The sequence below is a fragment of the Phaenicophaeus curvirostris genome, chromosome 17, assembly GCF_032191515.1.
Source record: "Phaenicophaeus curvirostris isolate KB17595 chromosome 17, BPBGC_Pcur_1.0, whole genome shotgun sequence".
Lineage (NCBI taxonomy): Eukaryota > Metazoa > Chordata > Aves > Cuculiformes > Cuculidae > Phaenicophaeus > Phaenicophaeus curvirostris.
In genome coordinates this window covers 8,496,871-8,514,543 of record NC_091408.1, presented here as the reverse complement: position 1 = coordinate 8,514,543, position 17,673 = coordinate 8,496,871, and the positions used below count along the sequence as shown (strand labels likewise).

Sequence of the window (17,673 nt, the reverse complement as noted above, 5' to 3'; positions counted from 1 at the left end):
CACCGGGGTTCTTTTTGTACTCTTTATTTGGGACAAAAGCCCAGGTCAGCCACGAAAGAAGAGCTAAACCATTGGTTAAAAAAAAAGTAAAAATATGGAGCAGGCCTGGGAGTTATGAAAGCACCAGGGTGTCTGCTCCTTCCAACCCCACCTCAAGGCAGCGCTGCCGTGGGCAGCAATGCATGCACAGCCCCAGGCCATAATGCACTGGCATCCTGGGGATGGAGAGTAAAAAAACGTTGGGAACAAAGCGAGTGCGTTCCGCACGGTGAGAGGGTTTCCCCTGAGTTACACCACTGAACCTGCAGTCCTGCCTGGTGGCATGAGCCAGGAGCCTCACGGCTGCAGGGCTTGTCACGATGCTGGTCCCTATCCAGAGCTGTCAGGCAGCTCCAGATGGTGATGTTGGCTCCCTCAGCGCGTCGACCTGACTTGGTGCAGGGGCCAGCCCGTGCTGCGCCAGCAGCCCCTGCACCAGCGCCAGCTCTTGCTCCAGCTCCTGGGTGCCGCAGCTCAGCCCTGGCACGGCGGTGGCACCTTCTCCCAGCACCTGCAGTGCCCGCGCTGCTAGCCGGGCCCTCACCAGCAGCACGGCCAGGGCCACGTGCAGCTTGGCACAACCCAGCACCTTCATCCCCCAGCGGGCGGCAGCCTCTGCGGAGAGAGCAGGAGAAGGAGCTGCAAGCACTGCATGGTCCCCACAGGCACAGCTGGCCCTGGAGGATCAGGACACCGGGTCGCCTGTCCCGGAGGCTTGGTGTTGCACCGTACCTTGGCTCCAGCAGCGCTTGCAGTACTGCAGATCACTCAGGATGCCTGGGCCAGCAGCCTCCAGCCAGCGCAGAGTCGAGGTGTGGAGCGGGTCGCTGGTGGAAGCCTTCTCCAAGAGCTGCAGCAGGACAGGGAGCAGCTGCTGTGCTAGGACAGCTGGCTCCACAAAAACATTGCGTTCATCCTCCTTGTACAGGCTGGCTGGTCTGTGAGGGTGGCCAAGGTGTGGGTGAAGCCCTGGGCTGACCCCCCAGCACCGACGCTCCCCCATACCTAGCCCAGGCAACTCACTTGTTGGCTTCCAGCTCCTCCACGATGCCCCTGAGAGCAAGGACGGGCAGGTGCTGCAGCAGCAAGTCAAAGGTTTGAGGATGTTCCCCGAATTCTCCTAGAAGGAGCTGCAGGAGGCTCAGCAGCCCCACATTGTCCTGCACAAAGATGCAGCCCTCTTGGAGTGGCTCCCCAGGGTCCTGCTGCAGGAGGCTGGCAAAACCTGAGGCCTCATGCCGGACATCTCGCTCCTCGTCTTGCAGAAGGTGAATGCCCACATTTATCAGCCTGAGGAAAGGGAAAAGAAGGGAAGGAAAGGCCACTGCACCCCCCAGAGCATCACCAGCCTGCCTGAAGAAGGGAAGGATGAGGCTTCCCCATAACAATACTTCCCCAAGGTACTTTTCTGGAGGCTCTTGGGATGTGAAAGGCACAACTGCTGTCCAAGACCTTGCTGCTTGGGAGGGCAGAGACCACAACAGGGACTGGGGGACCCAGCAATGCAGTTTGCTGCTCCTAAGGGGATGGCTGCTTCTACTAAAATGCCACCCACGAATGTTTTGTTGGCTGCAAGTTCTTGGGTACCAGTGATTTTTGAATGAGTGAAGTTTTCTTTAATGCCCTTGATTTTTTTTTTTGGCAGGGGACGTGTCCTTTTGGAGTGTTAGATAACCTGCAGCACGCTGGGGCTCCCAGGGGCTCCAGTGCTGCTGGAATGAGTCATGGGCAGCACCGCTCCTGCGAGCGTGGGCATCCCAGGGGATGGGCTACCTACCGCAGAGCCACGGGGACAAGTGGAGGACAGGCAGCACGCAGGGATCGCCGCACCACGCTGGCACCTGCTGTCTGCAGGGAGCGGGCGGCCGCCAGCCGCAGCACCTCGGATGAAGCAGAGCGGCTGCACTCCTCCAGCACCGCGCACCATCGCTCGACCAGGGTGCCATCCTCATCCCCAAACCTGCCAGAGGGTGAGGAGAGAGAGAAGGAATTCAGGCACACCTCCCAGCTCCATCCAGGGGACTGAGGACCTCTGGCTGCCCTTAGACCATAAGACCCCGGTGCAAAGCTGTGGTTTCTAGATGAGACGTCAAGGCTGTGTTTCCAGCAAGGACTAAGGAAAAATCTCCTGCAAGGGCCAGGTACAGCCCACAGCAGCGGGAGGGACCTACCGGTGGGCGAGCAGGAGGCTGGCAGCACACAGTGCCTGGAAGAGGAGGTCAGGGCCAGGACACTCGGCCTCCACCACACGCAGCAGCATCTCCAGGCATACTGCCGAGGAGCCCCGGAGCTTCTGGGAAGCTTCCTGGGACCATGATGTGGGGTCTCTGTAAAGATGCAGCAAAGCTTCAAGGTACAATCTCAGGAACTCTTTGTCCTTTCTTTCTCGCAGCACTGATTGCAAACTCTCCTAGTTGACAAGGAAAGAAGGTACATAGTTAGTGTCCCCAGCATTGCAGGGCGGTACGAAGCTGGTGAAGGGGCTGGAGAACAGGCCTTATGAGGAGCGGCTGAGAGAGCTGGGGGTGTTTAGCCTGGAGAAGAGGAGGCTGAGGGGAGACCTCATTGCTCTCTACAACTACCTGAAAGGAGGTTGTGGAGAGGAGGGAGCTGGGCTCTTCTCCCAAGTGACAGGGGACAGAACGAGAGGGAATGGCCTCAAGCTCCGCCAGGGGAGGTTCAGGCTGGACATCAGGAAAAAATTTTTCACAGAAAGGGTCATTGCGCACTGAAACAGGCTGCCCAGGGAGGGGGTTGAGTCACCTTCCCTGGAGGTGTTTAAAGGATGGGGGGGATGAGGTGCTGAGGGGCATGGTTTAGTATTTGATAGGTATGGTTGGACTCGATGATCCAGTGGGTCTTTTCCAGCCTTGTGATTCTATGATTCTAAGAGTCCCACACCCATGCACTCTCAGCTCAGGGAGCACCGTGCTTCTCAGTGAGGACCCAGGATCCCATTTGCACAGTGCATTGGGGACCCTCTGCTTTATGTACTGACTTCTGAGCCTTGTCATACCAGCAGTGTCAGCCCGAGAGCCTTCTCCAGCTCCTTGCACGTTCCTCCCTCCCTAGCGATCACCCAGCTCAGGACGGCAAGCTGGACGTCAGGATTTGGCTGCTGGAGAAGCGAGCACACGGCGCTGATCTGCTCACAATCTGCCAGCCGGGCTGCCTCGCTGCACATGAAGCAGGCCATGGTTTGGTGAAGGACAGACAAGCCCACCTGGAAGAAAATCAGGATCCCCTTTCCAACACTTGGCCTCAAGTTGGAGGGGTCCCCACCCTGGGGTCCACCATCAGAAAGGCCACGGCTGCGAGTTTCCTAGCAGGCAGCAGTACCTGTGACTCAGCACATCCAGGCTTTTCCCCTGGCGAGAGGCTGCCCAGCTCGGTGCTGATGGTGTCACGGATGCTCTGGGCAAAGCCGGGGCTAAGGCATGTGGGCAGGAGGGCAAGGACCTGGAGGAAGGTGGCACGGATGAGCGGGCAGCGCTGAGCAGGGGTGAGGAGCCAACCCCGTGCCTCCAGCTGCAGAGCCACGGGGTGCAGTGCCTCGGTCGACAGCCTGCGGAGAGACACGCAAAATCAGCCCAGGTCCCCAGCACAGGGACGGGCACTGCTCTGCAGGCAAAAAGCTGCATCTTGGCACAGAGTGATGGCAGGGTCCATGGGCAGGGGGATTCTGTGGGTCCACTCACATGGTGGTGCTCGGGGCCAGGGCCAGCAGTACCCGCATCTGCAGCAGGCACCCGTGGATGGCGTTGTGCGAGTGGACCTCTCCAGGCGTGGCAGGGAGCTGCTGGGCCAGCTGCAGGAGCAGCTCCTGGCGCTGAGGCGGCGGGACAACCGGCACCAGTGCCTTGGCAGCCATCGCTCGTACAGCGTAGATGGGACTCCTCGCCAGCACCAGCAGCGGCTCCAGGAAGCGAGCAGAGGGGCTGTGGAGCAAGAAGGGCACCACGTGGTGATGCTCTGGCTGGAGTGAACCCCCTCCCCGCGAGGCAGGGACAGCCCCAGCACTGCAGGACCACCCCGTGGTGCAGGGCTGAGCATTCGCGCTGCTCCCTCACCTGCTGGGACCGTCGGCGCTGGGCTGCATCTGGGCCAGGAGGGTGAGGACGGCATGGAGCGCGGGGCGCAGGCAGGATCGCCCCGCCGCGGGCCCCGCCGCTGTCCCCAGCTCACCCAGCAGCACGGTGCCCAGCTCGGGGTTCTGCCCGAGGAAGGCTTGCAGGCTCAGCGCCTCCGCCGAGCAGCCTTCCCCACGGCTCCGCTGCTGGCCTAGCAGCCGGGACGCAAGGGCACCTGCAGGGACAGGACAGAAAGCAGCGTCAGGTTCCCTATGACCCCTGCCTGCCCCACCACGGTTTGACCCAGCCAGGCTCTGAACTCTGGGGGCTGCATTGGTCCTGCGGGGATCTCCCGCCTCTCCCCCTCGGTACTCACTGAAGAGCTGGATGGCCGCGTTCCTCATGGCCCAGCACGGTGAGCTCAGGCCCCGCAGCGCCAGAGCCACCATCGGAGTGGCGTGTCGCAGCAGTGCAGCCCCCAGCCCCGCGCCACGGACCAGCGTCTGCAGCACATGGATGGCGCACACCTGGGGAGAACACACAGGGCTCAAAGTGCTGCATGGGGAAGGAGCTCACGCTCCCATGAAAAGTGAAGATGGTGGGAAGAGGCAGGGGAGCCAAAGGGCCACCAGACCCCAGGCTGCCGAGACAGGCAGGACGGCCAGGGCTGCATTTTTTCGCTCGCCCTGAGGTCTGTGCATTAGCACAGCCTCGTGCTGGGATACAGCTTCCCTGAGGGGAGCTTGTGCAGATCACCCCAAATGAGCTACAGCAGCCAGGAGGGAGCTCAGCACCCACCACGCTCACCTGTGGGAGGTCAAGGGTCTGATCCCAGTCCTGCGGCAGGGCCATAGTGGCCAAGGCCAGCAGCATCTGGACACAGCGGGTCAGCAGTGGCCGTGCCTGCACTGGGGCCTCCCCACTGACAATGCAGAGGAAGAGCATGGGGAAGCCAGCGGCACGGCGCGTGATTGAGCTGCTCCGGGGTCCGCTCAGTGCTTCTAAGCCCTGAGGAACAAAACCCATCTGAGATACGGCTGGAAACCTGCTGGCTGGAGTCGCGGTGGCTCAGCAGGGAGGGCACTGGCTGCACCAACTCCACACTGCAGCAACACGAATGCCAGGTGGGTGCTCACTGTAGGGTGAGGGGACACAGGGACACAGCCCTGGGGGTCCCTGGAGTACAAGGGGAAGGTGGGGCAGAACAAGCACAGTACCTGCTCCAGCATGGTCTGCGGGATCGCCTGCAGCTCCACATCAGGGTGGTTCAACAAAGCAGTACAGAACTTGGTAAAACCCACGCTGCAGCCCTCCACTGCTCCCTAGGGCAGAGCAGCGTTAGCCCCATCGCACCCCCCAGCCCCTAGAAACCTCTTTGCAGATAGGAAAAGGAAAGCAAGAAGGTATGATGGCATGGGGACATGACAGGGTTCGGCATCAGAATCCCAGCCATGTCCAGCGTCCTGCCCCAGAGCAGACCCTGCCCGGCTGTGCTCGCCTTCCCTGCGTGCCGGCGAGTGCCCCCAGCTATTGGTGCAGGCCAGAGAGGGGGCCAGAGGGGTGGGAGAGGAGCCAAGGCACCCCAGACAGGACACACTCTTACCCAGTGCCGACAGCGCAGTAGGATTTCCTTGAACACCCTTGCAGCTGTCTGCAGGGTGGGGAGCGGCAGGAGGGACCCCGATCCAGCAGGCAGCGTTGGGGCCAGCAGCAGCTCGGTCAGGCCTCCCAGGAGCAACCCTATCTCCTGGGACAAAGCAGAAGGACATGGGGACTAGCAGCAGGACTGCCCCGTCCCTGTCCTACCCCATTCCTGTCTCGCCCCACCACTGCTGCCACAGGGAAGCACAGTGGGTGCTACTTTTGGTCCCATCCCAGCAGAAATGGCCTTTTTCCTAGCAGCTGCTAGAGCGGCTGCAGAGAAGCAGCTGGGATGGGTGGTTGTTGGAAAGTAGCTGTAATGGGTGGCCGCAGGGCTGCAAGCAGAGGAGCCTGGATCTGCTGCACCTGAGCTCTGTCTGCACCTGGGAACCAGCTGGGCTACATAAGGGCAGGCAGGGAGGTGGCTGCTTTGCAGGAGGGGTGTTTACCTTCACTGAGACCCAGCAGCAGGTCAGGATCAGGCTGTGCTCCTCCGACAGGAGGACTGAGTCCTCTTCCTCCTGTCCCTGTCCCTTCCCCAGCATGATGAGAGAGCCGATGGCGTTCCCCATGTCTGCAAATGATGGGGCAGCAGCTGTGGAAAGGAGAAGCCTGGTCTGAGTGGGGTGATGTCAGGCAGATGGAGGAGGATGCTGATGGGGGTCGGGGGCACCCACCGTCCCCTGGTCATAGAGCACACAAAGAGCAGCAGCTCCCGTCCTGCTGTGTGCCCCACTGAGGACTGGGGTTGCACTGTGCCCTGATGCTCTTCCTAAGCCATCGCCATAAGGGCTCTCAGCTGCTCCAATTGGGCAAATGCCTCGCTGCTTCTAGAAGGCTTTTGTCTCTACTTCTGCTGCAGTTCAAGTGCAGTTGAGAAAGGGACCCAAACCCTGGCACTAGCCACTCTGCTCCTGTGGTTTCCAGGTCCTCCATCCAACACCTAGAGCATCCTTGCCCAGGTGTCTTGCTTTTGACCTTATCAACGATCCAAAGCAAGTGACCCAGCCCAGCCTCCCTTGCCCAGCCTCACTGCTGGCTCCTGCTAGAGGCAGTTAGCTCAAAGCGAGTGCCTTCCCTGCTCCTGGAGGGCTGCTGGGTCAAGAGCAGCTATAACGGACGCCTCAGTGGCTCCCAGGGCTGGATCCCCCGAACTGGGAACATGCTCACCTTGCTCATTTGCACCGGGGCCTCGCTGGCTCTGCAGAGCACCCAGGAGGAAGGAGGTTATGTCTCTTGCTGTGGACACGAGGTGGGTGAAGAGCTCCTGCCAGTTCTGTGCTAACTCTGCTGCCTGCATGGAGGTGGCCACCTCTGGCACCTGGAGCAGGCACCTCCGCAGGGCTGTGATGGCTCCTGCACAAACACCAGCCTCTGGTTACAGCAGTGGCTGCCACAAGCCCAGCTCTCCTGCCTGAGCCTGCAGCTGATGGCTTACAGACAGGGCAGGAGGCAGGGCTTATGGTGCTGTGCAGGTGGAGCTGTAATACTGAGGAACGGTTCCAGCCTGCTCTTAATTCCCAGGGAGGAGACCTGCAGCAGGAGCTGCTCGCTGCCCTGCTAGACTAGGGACGTACCATGTATGGGTGCGGTGGCTGCTGCTTGCAGTAGGTCCTGGCACGCTGCAGTGTATTGGGCTTGCAGCACCCGGAGAAGGTGCTGGGCAAAGCACAGACCTCGGCTGGACAGCATTGGGGCTGCTTCAGCCTTCAAGGCCAGGCTTTTCATGGTGCTGGTGTCTGTCCTGAGGGAAAACGCAGAGACTGCTGTGAGGATGAGGGATTTTTCTGCCCAACTCATGCCATGCAGCTCCTTCCTCCCCTAGCTTGAGGCCCTGCACTCAACCCTATCCAGGTCCTCACTGCAAGGCTATTTCAAACCGAAGCCATCGCTGCCCTGAGTTGTTAATGCAGCCTCCAGCAAGACCGTGGTGCTGCCGATGTGCTCATACTTCTGCAGGATTGTCTTCAACAGCACGGCTCCAGCTTCAGCCTCCTGCACACGTGGGCTGCCCAGGGCCTCCTGGGCCAGCTGGAAGAGAGCCAGGGCGATGGGCTCAGGGAACGTTGCAGGGAAGTAGCAGACGAGCAGCTCCGAGGCCAAGTCTCTGATCTGCCAAGACAGGATAGGGAGCAGAATTGGGACACAAGATGGAAGGGAAAGCAGCTGGGGTAAGGCAGGAGGGGAAGCCCACCACCCTTCGCCTCTAGGCTCACCTGGGGCCAAGGTAGGTGGGTTCAGCACCATTAAGGCTCACCTCATTAGTGCTGTCCTGCAAGCAGCCCAGCAGTGCCAACAAGTTGGGCTGGGAGAAGAAGTCCCAGCAGCCCCTCTGCCTGGCGTAGCTCAGCAGCGTTGCCATGTTCCCTGTGAAAGGAATGTGGGGCAGTGGGACAGGAACACGGAGAAGCACCCCTGCAGCTGAGGGGTGATGCTGCAGGTGGGCTGCCCTTACTCACGTGGAGGCTGCCCCTTCTTTCTCTCAGGGCTCCAGGTGTCTGTGCAGGTCTCCAAAATTGCGGCCACGAGGAGCAGAGCCGTCTTCTTCCTCTGGTAGTTGGAGCCTGGGCTGAGCGAGGTGATGCTGAGCTGCAGCAGCCACTCTACAAAGCCTGTGGGCAGAAAATGATGCTGGGCTGGGTACCCGTGTGCAAATCCCCTGGGTCTGTGGTGGAGGTGCTGGAGTGGTGGCCTCACCTACTGCCTGGGTGAGCTGCTGCTCAACCTCGCTCGCCTCAGCACCTTGGGGAACCTTCCTTCGCAGCTGGGCCAGTGAGCTGTCCCGCAGCCGGACCAGCGCCTTCTTCACTGCCGCCTGCAGCAGCTGCCGGAACGAGGAGGAGTCACAGTTGAGGTTGAGGGGCAGGAACTCCTTCAGCAGCCCCAACTCGGTGCTCGAGAGGGGCTGGTTGGTGCTGGGGTTGCAGCAGAGGAGACCCAGTGCCGCCAGCCGAATGCCCTCCTCGCGGGCACGCAGGCAGCAGGAGAGCCGCCCCAGTGCCTCGCCCTGCAGCGACAGGGTCCCTGCCACGCTCTGCTGCGCCTTCAGCAGCGAGACCCAAGCCCGCAGTGACGCTGTGTCCCTGCCACTGAACTGGGCAGCAAGTGGTGCCTCGGCAGCCGGGAGCCGCCGCAGGGTCCAGACGAGGAGGTGGTTGGAGGCGTTGTTCTGCACGATAGGCAGCGGGGAGCAGAGAGCTTGGGAGAGCAGGGGCAGCCAGCACAGAGCCCACCGCTCTGCCAGAGCTGTCTCCGTGCCTGGCTGCCCGGTTTGCCGCTCGGCACACTGCTGCTGCACCAAGGCCTTGTAGACTTCGGCGGCCGCGGGACACAGGTGGTTGGTGGAAAGGCAGCTCAGGAGGTGCTCTGGCAGGTCCGGGTAGGTGTCCAGCACCTGGGAGAAAGGCAGATGACCATCATCTCCCTGCCAGGCTGAAGGCTGCATACAGTGGGGGACAGATCTGGAGCACACTCCATACTCTGCAAGCACCCATGGTACCATCTCTAGTACCCCAGGCTGCTTCAGGCCAGATTTTCACGGAAATCGATTGGCAAAATGGGCAGCTCCCAGGGATGCATCGTTGCTCCTGTAGCTCCCTCCCCTACCAGGGATATTCTCCCTTGGGTCCCAGCCCCCCTGGTGGGGAAGGCTGCCTGCCCACACGGCTGAGCTGCGCAGGGGAAGGTGACAGGCAGCAGACAGGGGCTGTGCCACCTCAGCAGCACAGCCAGCTGGGTCTGAGCCTCCCCGTCCCCCTGCCTTCCCTACCTGCTGGCTGCCCACGTAGGGGACAATGGCACACAGCGGCACGTATCTGCCTTTGATTTGCCACGGCATTGAGATCACTCTCCGCAGCATCTCTTGGTAGAGGGGTCTCTCCTGGTCCTGGAAGTGCTGGCACTCAAGCTGGTAGATCTTCAGGAGCAGTCGGAAGGAGCTGTGGGTGAACTCGGACACCCCTTCCACCTAAGAGAAGGACGGCAAGCAGGAGCGGTTAGGGTGGGTTCCCCCTCCTGTCTCGCTGGATCAGGGCAGACCCTTTGCTCTTCCCATGGCTGGGGACTTCCAGTACTGGCTGGTAACCACAGGATTATGAGCTGGGGATGTGGGGACAGCAGGTGGTGAGCTAGCACATCTGGACAGGCTGGGACTGCACCAGTAGGTGCTGAATGGGAAGGGAGAAGCACCGGAACACTGTGTGACAAGTGTCCTGGCTCTGCCAGAGGGCAGCTGTAGGCAAGGCGGTTGGTTGTACGCAGCTGATGAAGCTGAAACAGGCAGGGGTGTGTTACAGGTAAGGGAAGAGCAGCTGAGCCAGGTGAAGGAAGGGCTGTTTCTGGCTGTTGTGGCACTGGCCTTCGCCACCCTGGCCTTACCGGAGTCTCAGCATTGTCCCACAGCAGCTGGTTCAGCTGCCGGAGCAGCTTGGAGTCCTGGGCCAGGATTCGGGTCCCCATCAGGCGCCAGATGGCAGGCAGGCTCTCTTGCAGGCGCTGCAGCCACAGGGCGCAGGCTGCAAAAGCAAAGAGCATCGCTGCATCCCGCACCCTGGGACTTGCTTGCCACAGAGCCAGCGTGGGCTGCTGCACTCTAGGGCCCAGTGCACAGGGGGAGAAGTTTCCCTGTTAGGTACACAAGAGCCCGAGAGGGTTAGTGTCCATCACGGTGGAGCAGAAATTAGTTTCCAAACCAGCTACCAAGATCCAGGGAAGCATCTTCCCTGGGCAAAGATGAAGCACCATGGGGTCTCTGTGCATCATGAGCACAGTGAAACTGCAAACCTTTCCAAGCTCCCTGCCATGGCGGGCTCATCGTCTCCTACCTTGGAAGCAGTAGTAGTGGCAGTCCTTCTGCTCCTTGGTCAGGACACACACAGTAGGAAAGATGACGTCCAGCAGCAGGCAGGCCTGTGGCAGCACAGAGAAAACTCTGCCATGAGACAGACTGCTGCCTCATTTTTCTGCTTTCACAGCAACTTATTGCTACATCTTGCTCCTGTCTAGAAGCCCTCAGCTCCTGAGGACTTGGGAGATGCTGGAGATGGGCGGAGCTGGAGGCTGCATTTGGCGCAGGGCAGCCCTGGGTTCATGCTGCAGGAGCACAGGGTGAACGCTGTTGCTGCTTTGCTTTTGCAGGGTCTACCTTTGGCACCCCCTGGCTTCTCAGCTCCCCAGGAGAGGAAAATGTCCGCTCAGATGTCTTTGGAAAAAGCAGGCTCCTGGCTAATACACTGTGCTCAGCAGGATGTGTGCAACTGCTAGCGTGGAGTGGTGCAGCCTGGCTATGTCCCTCAAGGGTCTACAGCTCCTGCCTGCAGCTGCCAGCCCTGTGCAAGAGGCTCTCCAAATCCCTGGTCTCATTTCTCCTACCTGGTGGGTGAAGCTCTCCAGCTGGCAGCTGAGGATGTCCGTCTTGCAGCACGTTAGCAAACCTCGGGTGAGCACCAGCTTCTCCAGCCCATCTGGCTCCAGGAGATGGGGGGGCTCCACCACCAGCTCTCCAAATTTCAGCTTCCCAGCACCTGGTTGGGAATGGCTGCATTAGAGGGCAGAAAGATGGCAAACAGAAATGCTGCTCTGTGAGCAAACTGCCCTGGCTCATCCCAGGTGCCCATGGGAGGTGGCCAGTGGCAGCTGGGGTTCCCAGACCCCAAAGGCAGGACACGGCAGCAGCACCTGGCTTGCACTGCTGGTGAGCAGCACCGGCCTCTGTGCCCTCACACCCAAACATGCCTGTCCCCACTGCCCCCTTCACCAGAGACCGACCCAAGCTCAGGATGGAGCACTCACCTCGATCAGGGAGCCTGAAGAGGGCCAGCACGGCACTGGCCCCAAGCTCAGGCTGTGGGGCTGTGTTCACCAGCATGCTCAGGGCCGTGCCTGCCAGCAGGCGTGTGTCCTTGTTTGGGGCCTGAACTCACAAGGGAGGCAAAGGTACAGCTTAAAACCTTTGGAAAACCAGATCCCATTTACCCTCCCTCCATGCCCATGCATGCAACTACATAGGCTCCCTCGGGCACCCCAGACATTGGGGCTGCTTCTGCAGGCTCCCCTTGGGGAGGAGAATGAGGAAAGCACCCAGGACAGACAGCAGCATTCTGCTCCCTGAGACAAGCAGCACTATCCCTCCCCAGGGCCATACACACCTTCCCCCAGACCACTTCCAGCAGCAGCCCCAGCAGGTTCTGCAGGGCATTGCTCTTCCCAGCTGTGCTCCACACCAGGGGGGCCACGTCCCTCGGCAGCGCCTGGAAGAGCTGGAGGCAGGCCTGGAAGAGAAGGAGGGACAGAGGCCGTGGGGATGGCTGTCAGCATCCCTCACTTCCCAAAAAGCAGCAGTTCCCTGGGGACAGCCATTCAAAGTGGCGTTGTGTGCCACATCCCTCCTGGAAATCACTGCCAGTGCTTCGCCAGTTCTTGCAGGGAACTGAAATTTGGCTCTTACCTTGACAGCCAGGTAGCCCCACATGCTGCTGGGCGCAGGCTGGCTCTGCAGCACCCAGTGCAAGGTGGTGGCCAGGTGCTCCAGCAGTGGGGACAGGTTCTGCCGCCAGTGCTGTCGGCCCAGGCTGCTCTCCTCCAGGAACATGCACACTGTGGGCAAGGGCACAGCATCAGCTGCCAGCCAGCTCTGCTCCTGGCTAAACCAAGGGCTGCGCTGCTGGTAAGTGGGGCAAGAATGGGTCTGGGATGCAGGGGATGCTTTGGCGTGGCCGATTTCCAGCCACCCCAGAGCCGGTGGGTGCTGCTGGGACCTCTGCTGATCTGCAGGTCTGGCTGATCTGTAAACCCTGCTCCCCATTCCACAAGGGCAAAGGACCCGTTCTGAGTGAGCGGGAGATGTCCTGTGTGTTGGTGGGGTGGGAGAAGCCCCTGGAGAGGAAGGAGCAGAGACTGACCTGACTGAAGGTCCTCAGGAGACAGCACCTGCAGGGACAGAAGGAGAGTTTGTCCCACGTGACGACACACAGGGCCTTGGTGCCTTGGGCAGGAGAGTGCTGCCTGCACCAGAAGCTGTCCCAGCAATGAGCAACGGGCAGGTATGATGGGTAGCCCTGTGTCACCAGCTGCAAGCAAGGACAAGCCCTCAGCACACTGGGAAGAGAAGCAAAGGATCCTGTGCAGCCCAAACCAGGAGGGTCCTGTTGCAAATGGACTCCAGTCAAGCCCAGCCCTCCCCGCAAATGCCAGTGCCATTGCAATGCTGGGGTGCTCTTACCTCTCCCTGTGCCAGCGTAGCCAGCAGTGTGCCCACCTCCCGGGCCAGCAGGGCCTCCTTCCCCACCGCCAGCAGGGCCACAATCTGCCAAGAAACACCTCGAGTCAGCCAGTCCACCCGGACCCCCGAGAGGTACCCGCTGCAATGTGCTTTCAGGGGAGCTCTGCGGTGTCACCGCGGCCTCTTTGCCGGTAAGGACGCACCACAGCAGGGCAGAGCCAGGCAGAACCATCGCTTACACTTGTGTCTTACAGGGCTCTGAAACCACAGCGCAGCCAGTTGTGTTACAGACCTGTTCCAGTTTCTGGAAGGAGCTGGAGCTGCCAGTTGCCTCCATTTGGAAAGCCAGGACGCAGCGGAGCAGGGGCTGCGCCTCCGCCTCACCCAGCGCCTGCAGAACCCCGCTCAGCGCCTGTGCCAGCACCACGGCCTCCTCCAGGTACTTGTCTTTGCATCTTTTGGCAGAGCTCCTGAAACGAGACAGGGTTGGCGGCGAGGACACCCCGGCTTGGTTTGGGGTTGGAGCATCCCCGGGTCGGCAGGGGTGAGGGTTGGAGAACCCCAGCTCGCTTTGGGTCGGGGTTACATCAGGAAAAAATTTTTCATGGAAAGGGTCATTGGGCACTGGCAGAGGCTGCAGGGAGGGGGTTGAGTCACCTTCCCTGGAGGGGGTTAAGGGACAGGTGGATGAGGTGCTGAGGGACATGGGTTAGTGATTGATGGGAATGGTTGGACTCGATGATCCAGTGGGTCTCTTCCAACCTGGTGATTCTGTGATTCTCTTCCAGCTACACGGTGGGATGGGGAGGGAACTGCTCGGGAAAACCCTGCAGAGAGGGGGAGGAACTGTGGGGCAGGAGGCCCCAAAAACTTCTAAAACTCGCTGCCCCGCTGCTGCGGGACGGGCTGGGGAGCGGTGAGGGCAGTGGGGGGGGCTCCGTCCCTCCCGCCCCGCCCCGGGGGATGCGGAGACACTCGCAGGGGGACGCTCGGGGGCTCCGTGCCGGCGGGTTCCCCTCCCCTTACCCCGTGAAGAGCCGCAGGCAGCGCAGACAGGCGAGCACGGGCTCCGCGGCGCCCAGCGCCTCGTAGAAGGCGGCGCAGGCCAGCGCCTCCCGCTCCGCCACCATGGCGGCCGCGCGGACCGGGCCCGCAGCGCCCCCTAGCGCCCAGACCGGCCCCTAGCGCCCGGCCCGGCCCCGCAGCGCCCCCTAGCGCCCAGCCCGGCCCCACAGCGACCCCTAGCGCCCAGCCCAGCCCCTAGCGCCCGGCCCAGCCCCGCAGCGCCGCCTAGCGCCCAGCCCGAGGACGGCAGCGGCCCCTAGCGCCCAGCCCGGCCCGTCCGTCTAGCCTTGTGGCATCAGAGGGAAGGTTGGTCACCCAGAAGCCTCCTCCTATGCCACGGGCAACACTCTCATTTGCCAGCGTCCCCGTGAGCCGGCATCCCCATAATCCCCGTCCCTGTTAGCCAACATCCCCATAAGTCACCATTCCGGTCAGCCAGCATCCCTGTGAGCCCGCATCCCCATAAATCCCCATCCCAGTTAGCCAACATCCCCATCAGCCAGCATCCCTGTGAGCCGGCATCCCTATAAATCCCCATCCCTGTTAGCCAACATCTCCATAAGACACTGTCCTGGTCAGACAGCATTCCTGTGAGCCTGCATCCCCATCAGCCAGCATCCCTGTGAGCTGGCATCCGCATAAATCCCCATCCCTATTAACAAACATCACCATAAGTCACCAACCCAGTCAGCCAGCATCCCTGTGAGCCGGCATCCGCATAAATCCCCATCCCTGTTAGCCAACATCCACCTAAGTCACCATCACTGTGAGCTGGCATCTCTATAAATCCCCATCCCTGTAAGCCAGCATCCCCATAAGCCAACACCCCAGTCAGCCAGCATCCTTATGAGCCTGCATCCCCATCAGCCAGCATCCCTGTGAGCCAGCATCCCCATAAATCCCCATCCCAGTTAGCCAGCATCCCCATAAGCCAACACCCCAGTCAGCCAGCATCCTTATGAGCCTGCATCCCCATCAGCCAGCACCCCTGTGAGCTGGCATCTGTGTAAATCCCCATCCCTATTAACAAACATCACCATAAGTCAACATTCCGGTCAGCCAGCATCCCTGTGAGCCCGCATCCCCATAAATCCCCATCCCAGTTAGCCAACATCCCCATCAGCCAGCATCCCTGTGAGCTGGCATCCCCATAAATCCCCATCTCTATTAGCCAACACCCCCATAAGTCACCATCCCGGTCAACCAGCATTCCCATCAGCCACCACTATTATCACAATTATTGCTGACAGCCAGTGAAGGGACTCTACTTCTTCCTGTGGGATAGAATGACCTTTGGAGAGAGTTACAGATATATTACAACACTTGATGTTAGTTATCATTAAATCCAAATGGTTTTATTTGGTTTGGTTTTGCTGTTTGGCGCAGACTTGACCTACTTTAACAGGCACAATTTGGGGGTTGGGCTAGATGACCTTTAAAGATCTCTTCCACCTAAACTATGATTTCTATGTCTTTATTAAATGCAGTTATAACTCCTGAGTAACGCATGCCACTGCACTGCACCCAGCAGCTATCAAGAAAGTGCTCCTGGCTGGTTTTGACCTTTAAGGATTGTATTTCCGCATGTTGTTTCTCAGAGTGGCCCTGGGGCGAGCGATGGGCATTGGCTCCTTGGGTGAATCAGGGCATGGGCAGCCTGGGAGAGTGCAGCGGGGACAGGCCAGTGCCTGTGGGACCAGAAGGACACTGAGATATGGCTCCTTGGGTGAGAACTGTGCTTGGGGACAAATAAGCCCCAGCCTGGAGGTTTTGGCAACATTTGCCAGCAATGTCCATCTCTGTCTGGAGGCCAGTTCCAAGTGGTGTCCCCAAGGCTCAGTGCTGGGTCTAGCCCTGTTCAGTGTCTTTATCAATGACCTGGATGAAGGCAACGAGTGCACCCTTAGCAAGTTTGCGGATGATACTAAGCTGGGTGGAAGCGTGGATCTGCTGGAGGGCAGGGAGGCTCCAAAGGGATCTGAACGGGCTGGGCCACTGGGCTGAGACCAACAGGATGAGGTTTAACAAGGCCAAATGTCAGGTGCTGCACTTGGGGCACAACAACCCTGTGCAGTGCTAAAGACTAGGAGAAGTCTGGCTGGAGAGCTGCCTGGAGGAGAGGGACCTGGGGGTGTTGGTTGACAGCGACTGAACATGAGCCAGCAGTGGCCCAGGTGGCCAAGAAGGCCAACGGCATCTTGGCTTGTGTCAGAAACGGCGTGACCAGCAGGTCCAGGGAGGTTATCCTCCCTCTGGACTCGGCACTGGTGAGACCGCTCCTCGAATCCTGTGTTCAGTTCTGGGCCCCTCACCACAAGAAGGATGTTGAGGCTTGGAAACGAGTCCAGAGAAGAGCAACAAAGCTGGTGAGGGGGCTGGAGAATAAGAGGAACGGCTGAGAGAGCTGGGGGTGTTTAGCCTGGAGAAGAGGAGGCTGAGGGGAGACCTCATTGCTCTCTCCAACTACCTGAAGGGAGGTTGTGGAGAGGAGGGAGCTGGGCTCTTCTCCCAAGTGACAGGGGACAGGACAAGAGGGAATGGCCTCAAGCTCCACCAGGGGAGGTTCAGGCTGGACATCAGAGAAAAATTTTCACAGAAAGGGTCATTGGGCACTGGGAGAGGCTGCCCAGGGAGGTGGTTGAGTCACCTTCCCTGGAGGTGTTTAAGGCACGGGTGGACGAGGTGCTAAGGGGCATGGGTTAGTGCTTGATGGGAATGGTTGGACTCGATGATCCGGTGGGTCTTTTCCAACCCGGTGATTCTGTGATTCTATTCCGCTTTTGAAATCAACTGAGATGACCAAATCCAGTTACAGGTCCAGGTTTGCCCTGACCGCTGCCAATTTCCACTGCTGAAACAGCCCGGCATGTGTGCCAAGCAAGGCAGAGCAGTGTGGGAGGACAGTCCCATCCCTCAGACCGGCTGCTCTGCTCCCCTTGCACCACGGCCACCCCACACGGCTGAGGGACAGGGAGAAGCGCTGCCAAGTCGGAGCTCCCACCGGTGATAGCACCGGGGCAGAGAAGAGGTAAGGGGGAATGCTCCTGTGTTTCGGGATCTCCAAGGCTCCCATTTCCATCCCCTTGCACCGTCTGCAGAAGGGAGAGGCTGGGGAGGGAGAAGGGCTTTTTTTTTTTTTTTTTTCAGGTTTCACCATAGGAAGGATTTTCAAACCCTATATATTCACTTTTGACAAGTGAATGGCTAAAGCAGATTAACCTTTTTGCTAATCCTATATAATGGCTTTGGAATCTCCTTAACCAATAAGAAAATGATAAGAGCCTGTTTCTTTTCTTTTTATCTATATCTATATTGTACTGCCTTGTCTGTATTTTTTTTCCTTCTTGTTTTATTTTCCTTCTCTTTTCTAACATGAAATAGCCCAGCGATCTTATCTCCTGGAGGCTCAGTAAACAGAACATCAATAATCCCTTTCCTTTATTCCTCTCCGGTAACAGGGTGCAGAGAAGTGTCTGCCGATTGGGATTTGATTACCAGCAGCTATCAAAAGTCTCTTTGTACGATCTGGGTCCTAAATCCCATAATTCTTTGATAAAAGAAGTATTACCAGTCCATTTTCTGAAGTGAAAGGTACGGGAGGAATGAAAGAAAGCAATCAGCAGAGATCCTAATAGGTGA

The 17,673-nt window shown here is 59.4% G+C and overlaps 1 protein-coding gene across 2 annotated transcripts; it reads right to left on the bottom strand.

The window, feature by feature from the left end:
- Positions 1-8: 8 nt before the first annotated feature.
- LOC138727961 (tRNA (32-2'-O)-methyltransferase regulator THADA-like) lies at positions 9-14,102 on the bottom strand. 2 transcript variants are annotated; one of them, XM_069870864.1, is made up of 31 exons: positions 13,996-14,102; positions 13,262-13,439; positions 12,970-13,053; positions 12,650-12,677; positions 12,196-12,368; positions 11,897-12,019; positions 11,541-11,661; positions 11,121-11,272; positions 10,574-10,658; positions 10,128-10,264; positions 9,520-9,717; positions 8,448-9,144; positions 8,210-8,362; positions 8,008-8,117; positions 7,702-7,862; positions 7,328-7,494; positions 6,921-7,106; positions 6,200-6,345; positions 5,713-5,856; positions 5,327-5,431; positions 4,917-5,117; positions 4,486-4,636; positions 4,110-4,344; positions 3,738-3,977; positions 3,379-3,604; positions 3,056-3,262; positions 2,211-2,449; positions 1,817-1,999; positions 1,063-1,329; positions 772-977; positions 9-654 (listed from the first exon to the last, which is right to left on the bottom strand). In XM_069870864.1, the coding sequence occupies exons 1-31, from the start codon at positions 14,097-14,099 to the stop codon at positions 383-385; spliced, it is 5,679 nt and encodes a 1,892-aa protein (XP_069726965.1). In that variant the 5' UTR covers positions 14,100-14,102; the 3' UTR covers positions 9-382. The 2 variants fall into 2 exon arrangements, with proteins under 2 accessions (XP_069726965.1, XP_069726966.1); XM_069870865.1 differs by having other exon boundaries at positions 12,196-12,344.
- Positions 14,103-17,673: the final 3,571 nt, after the last annotated feature.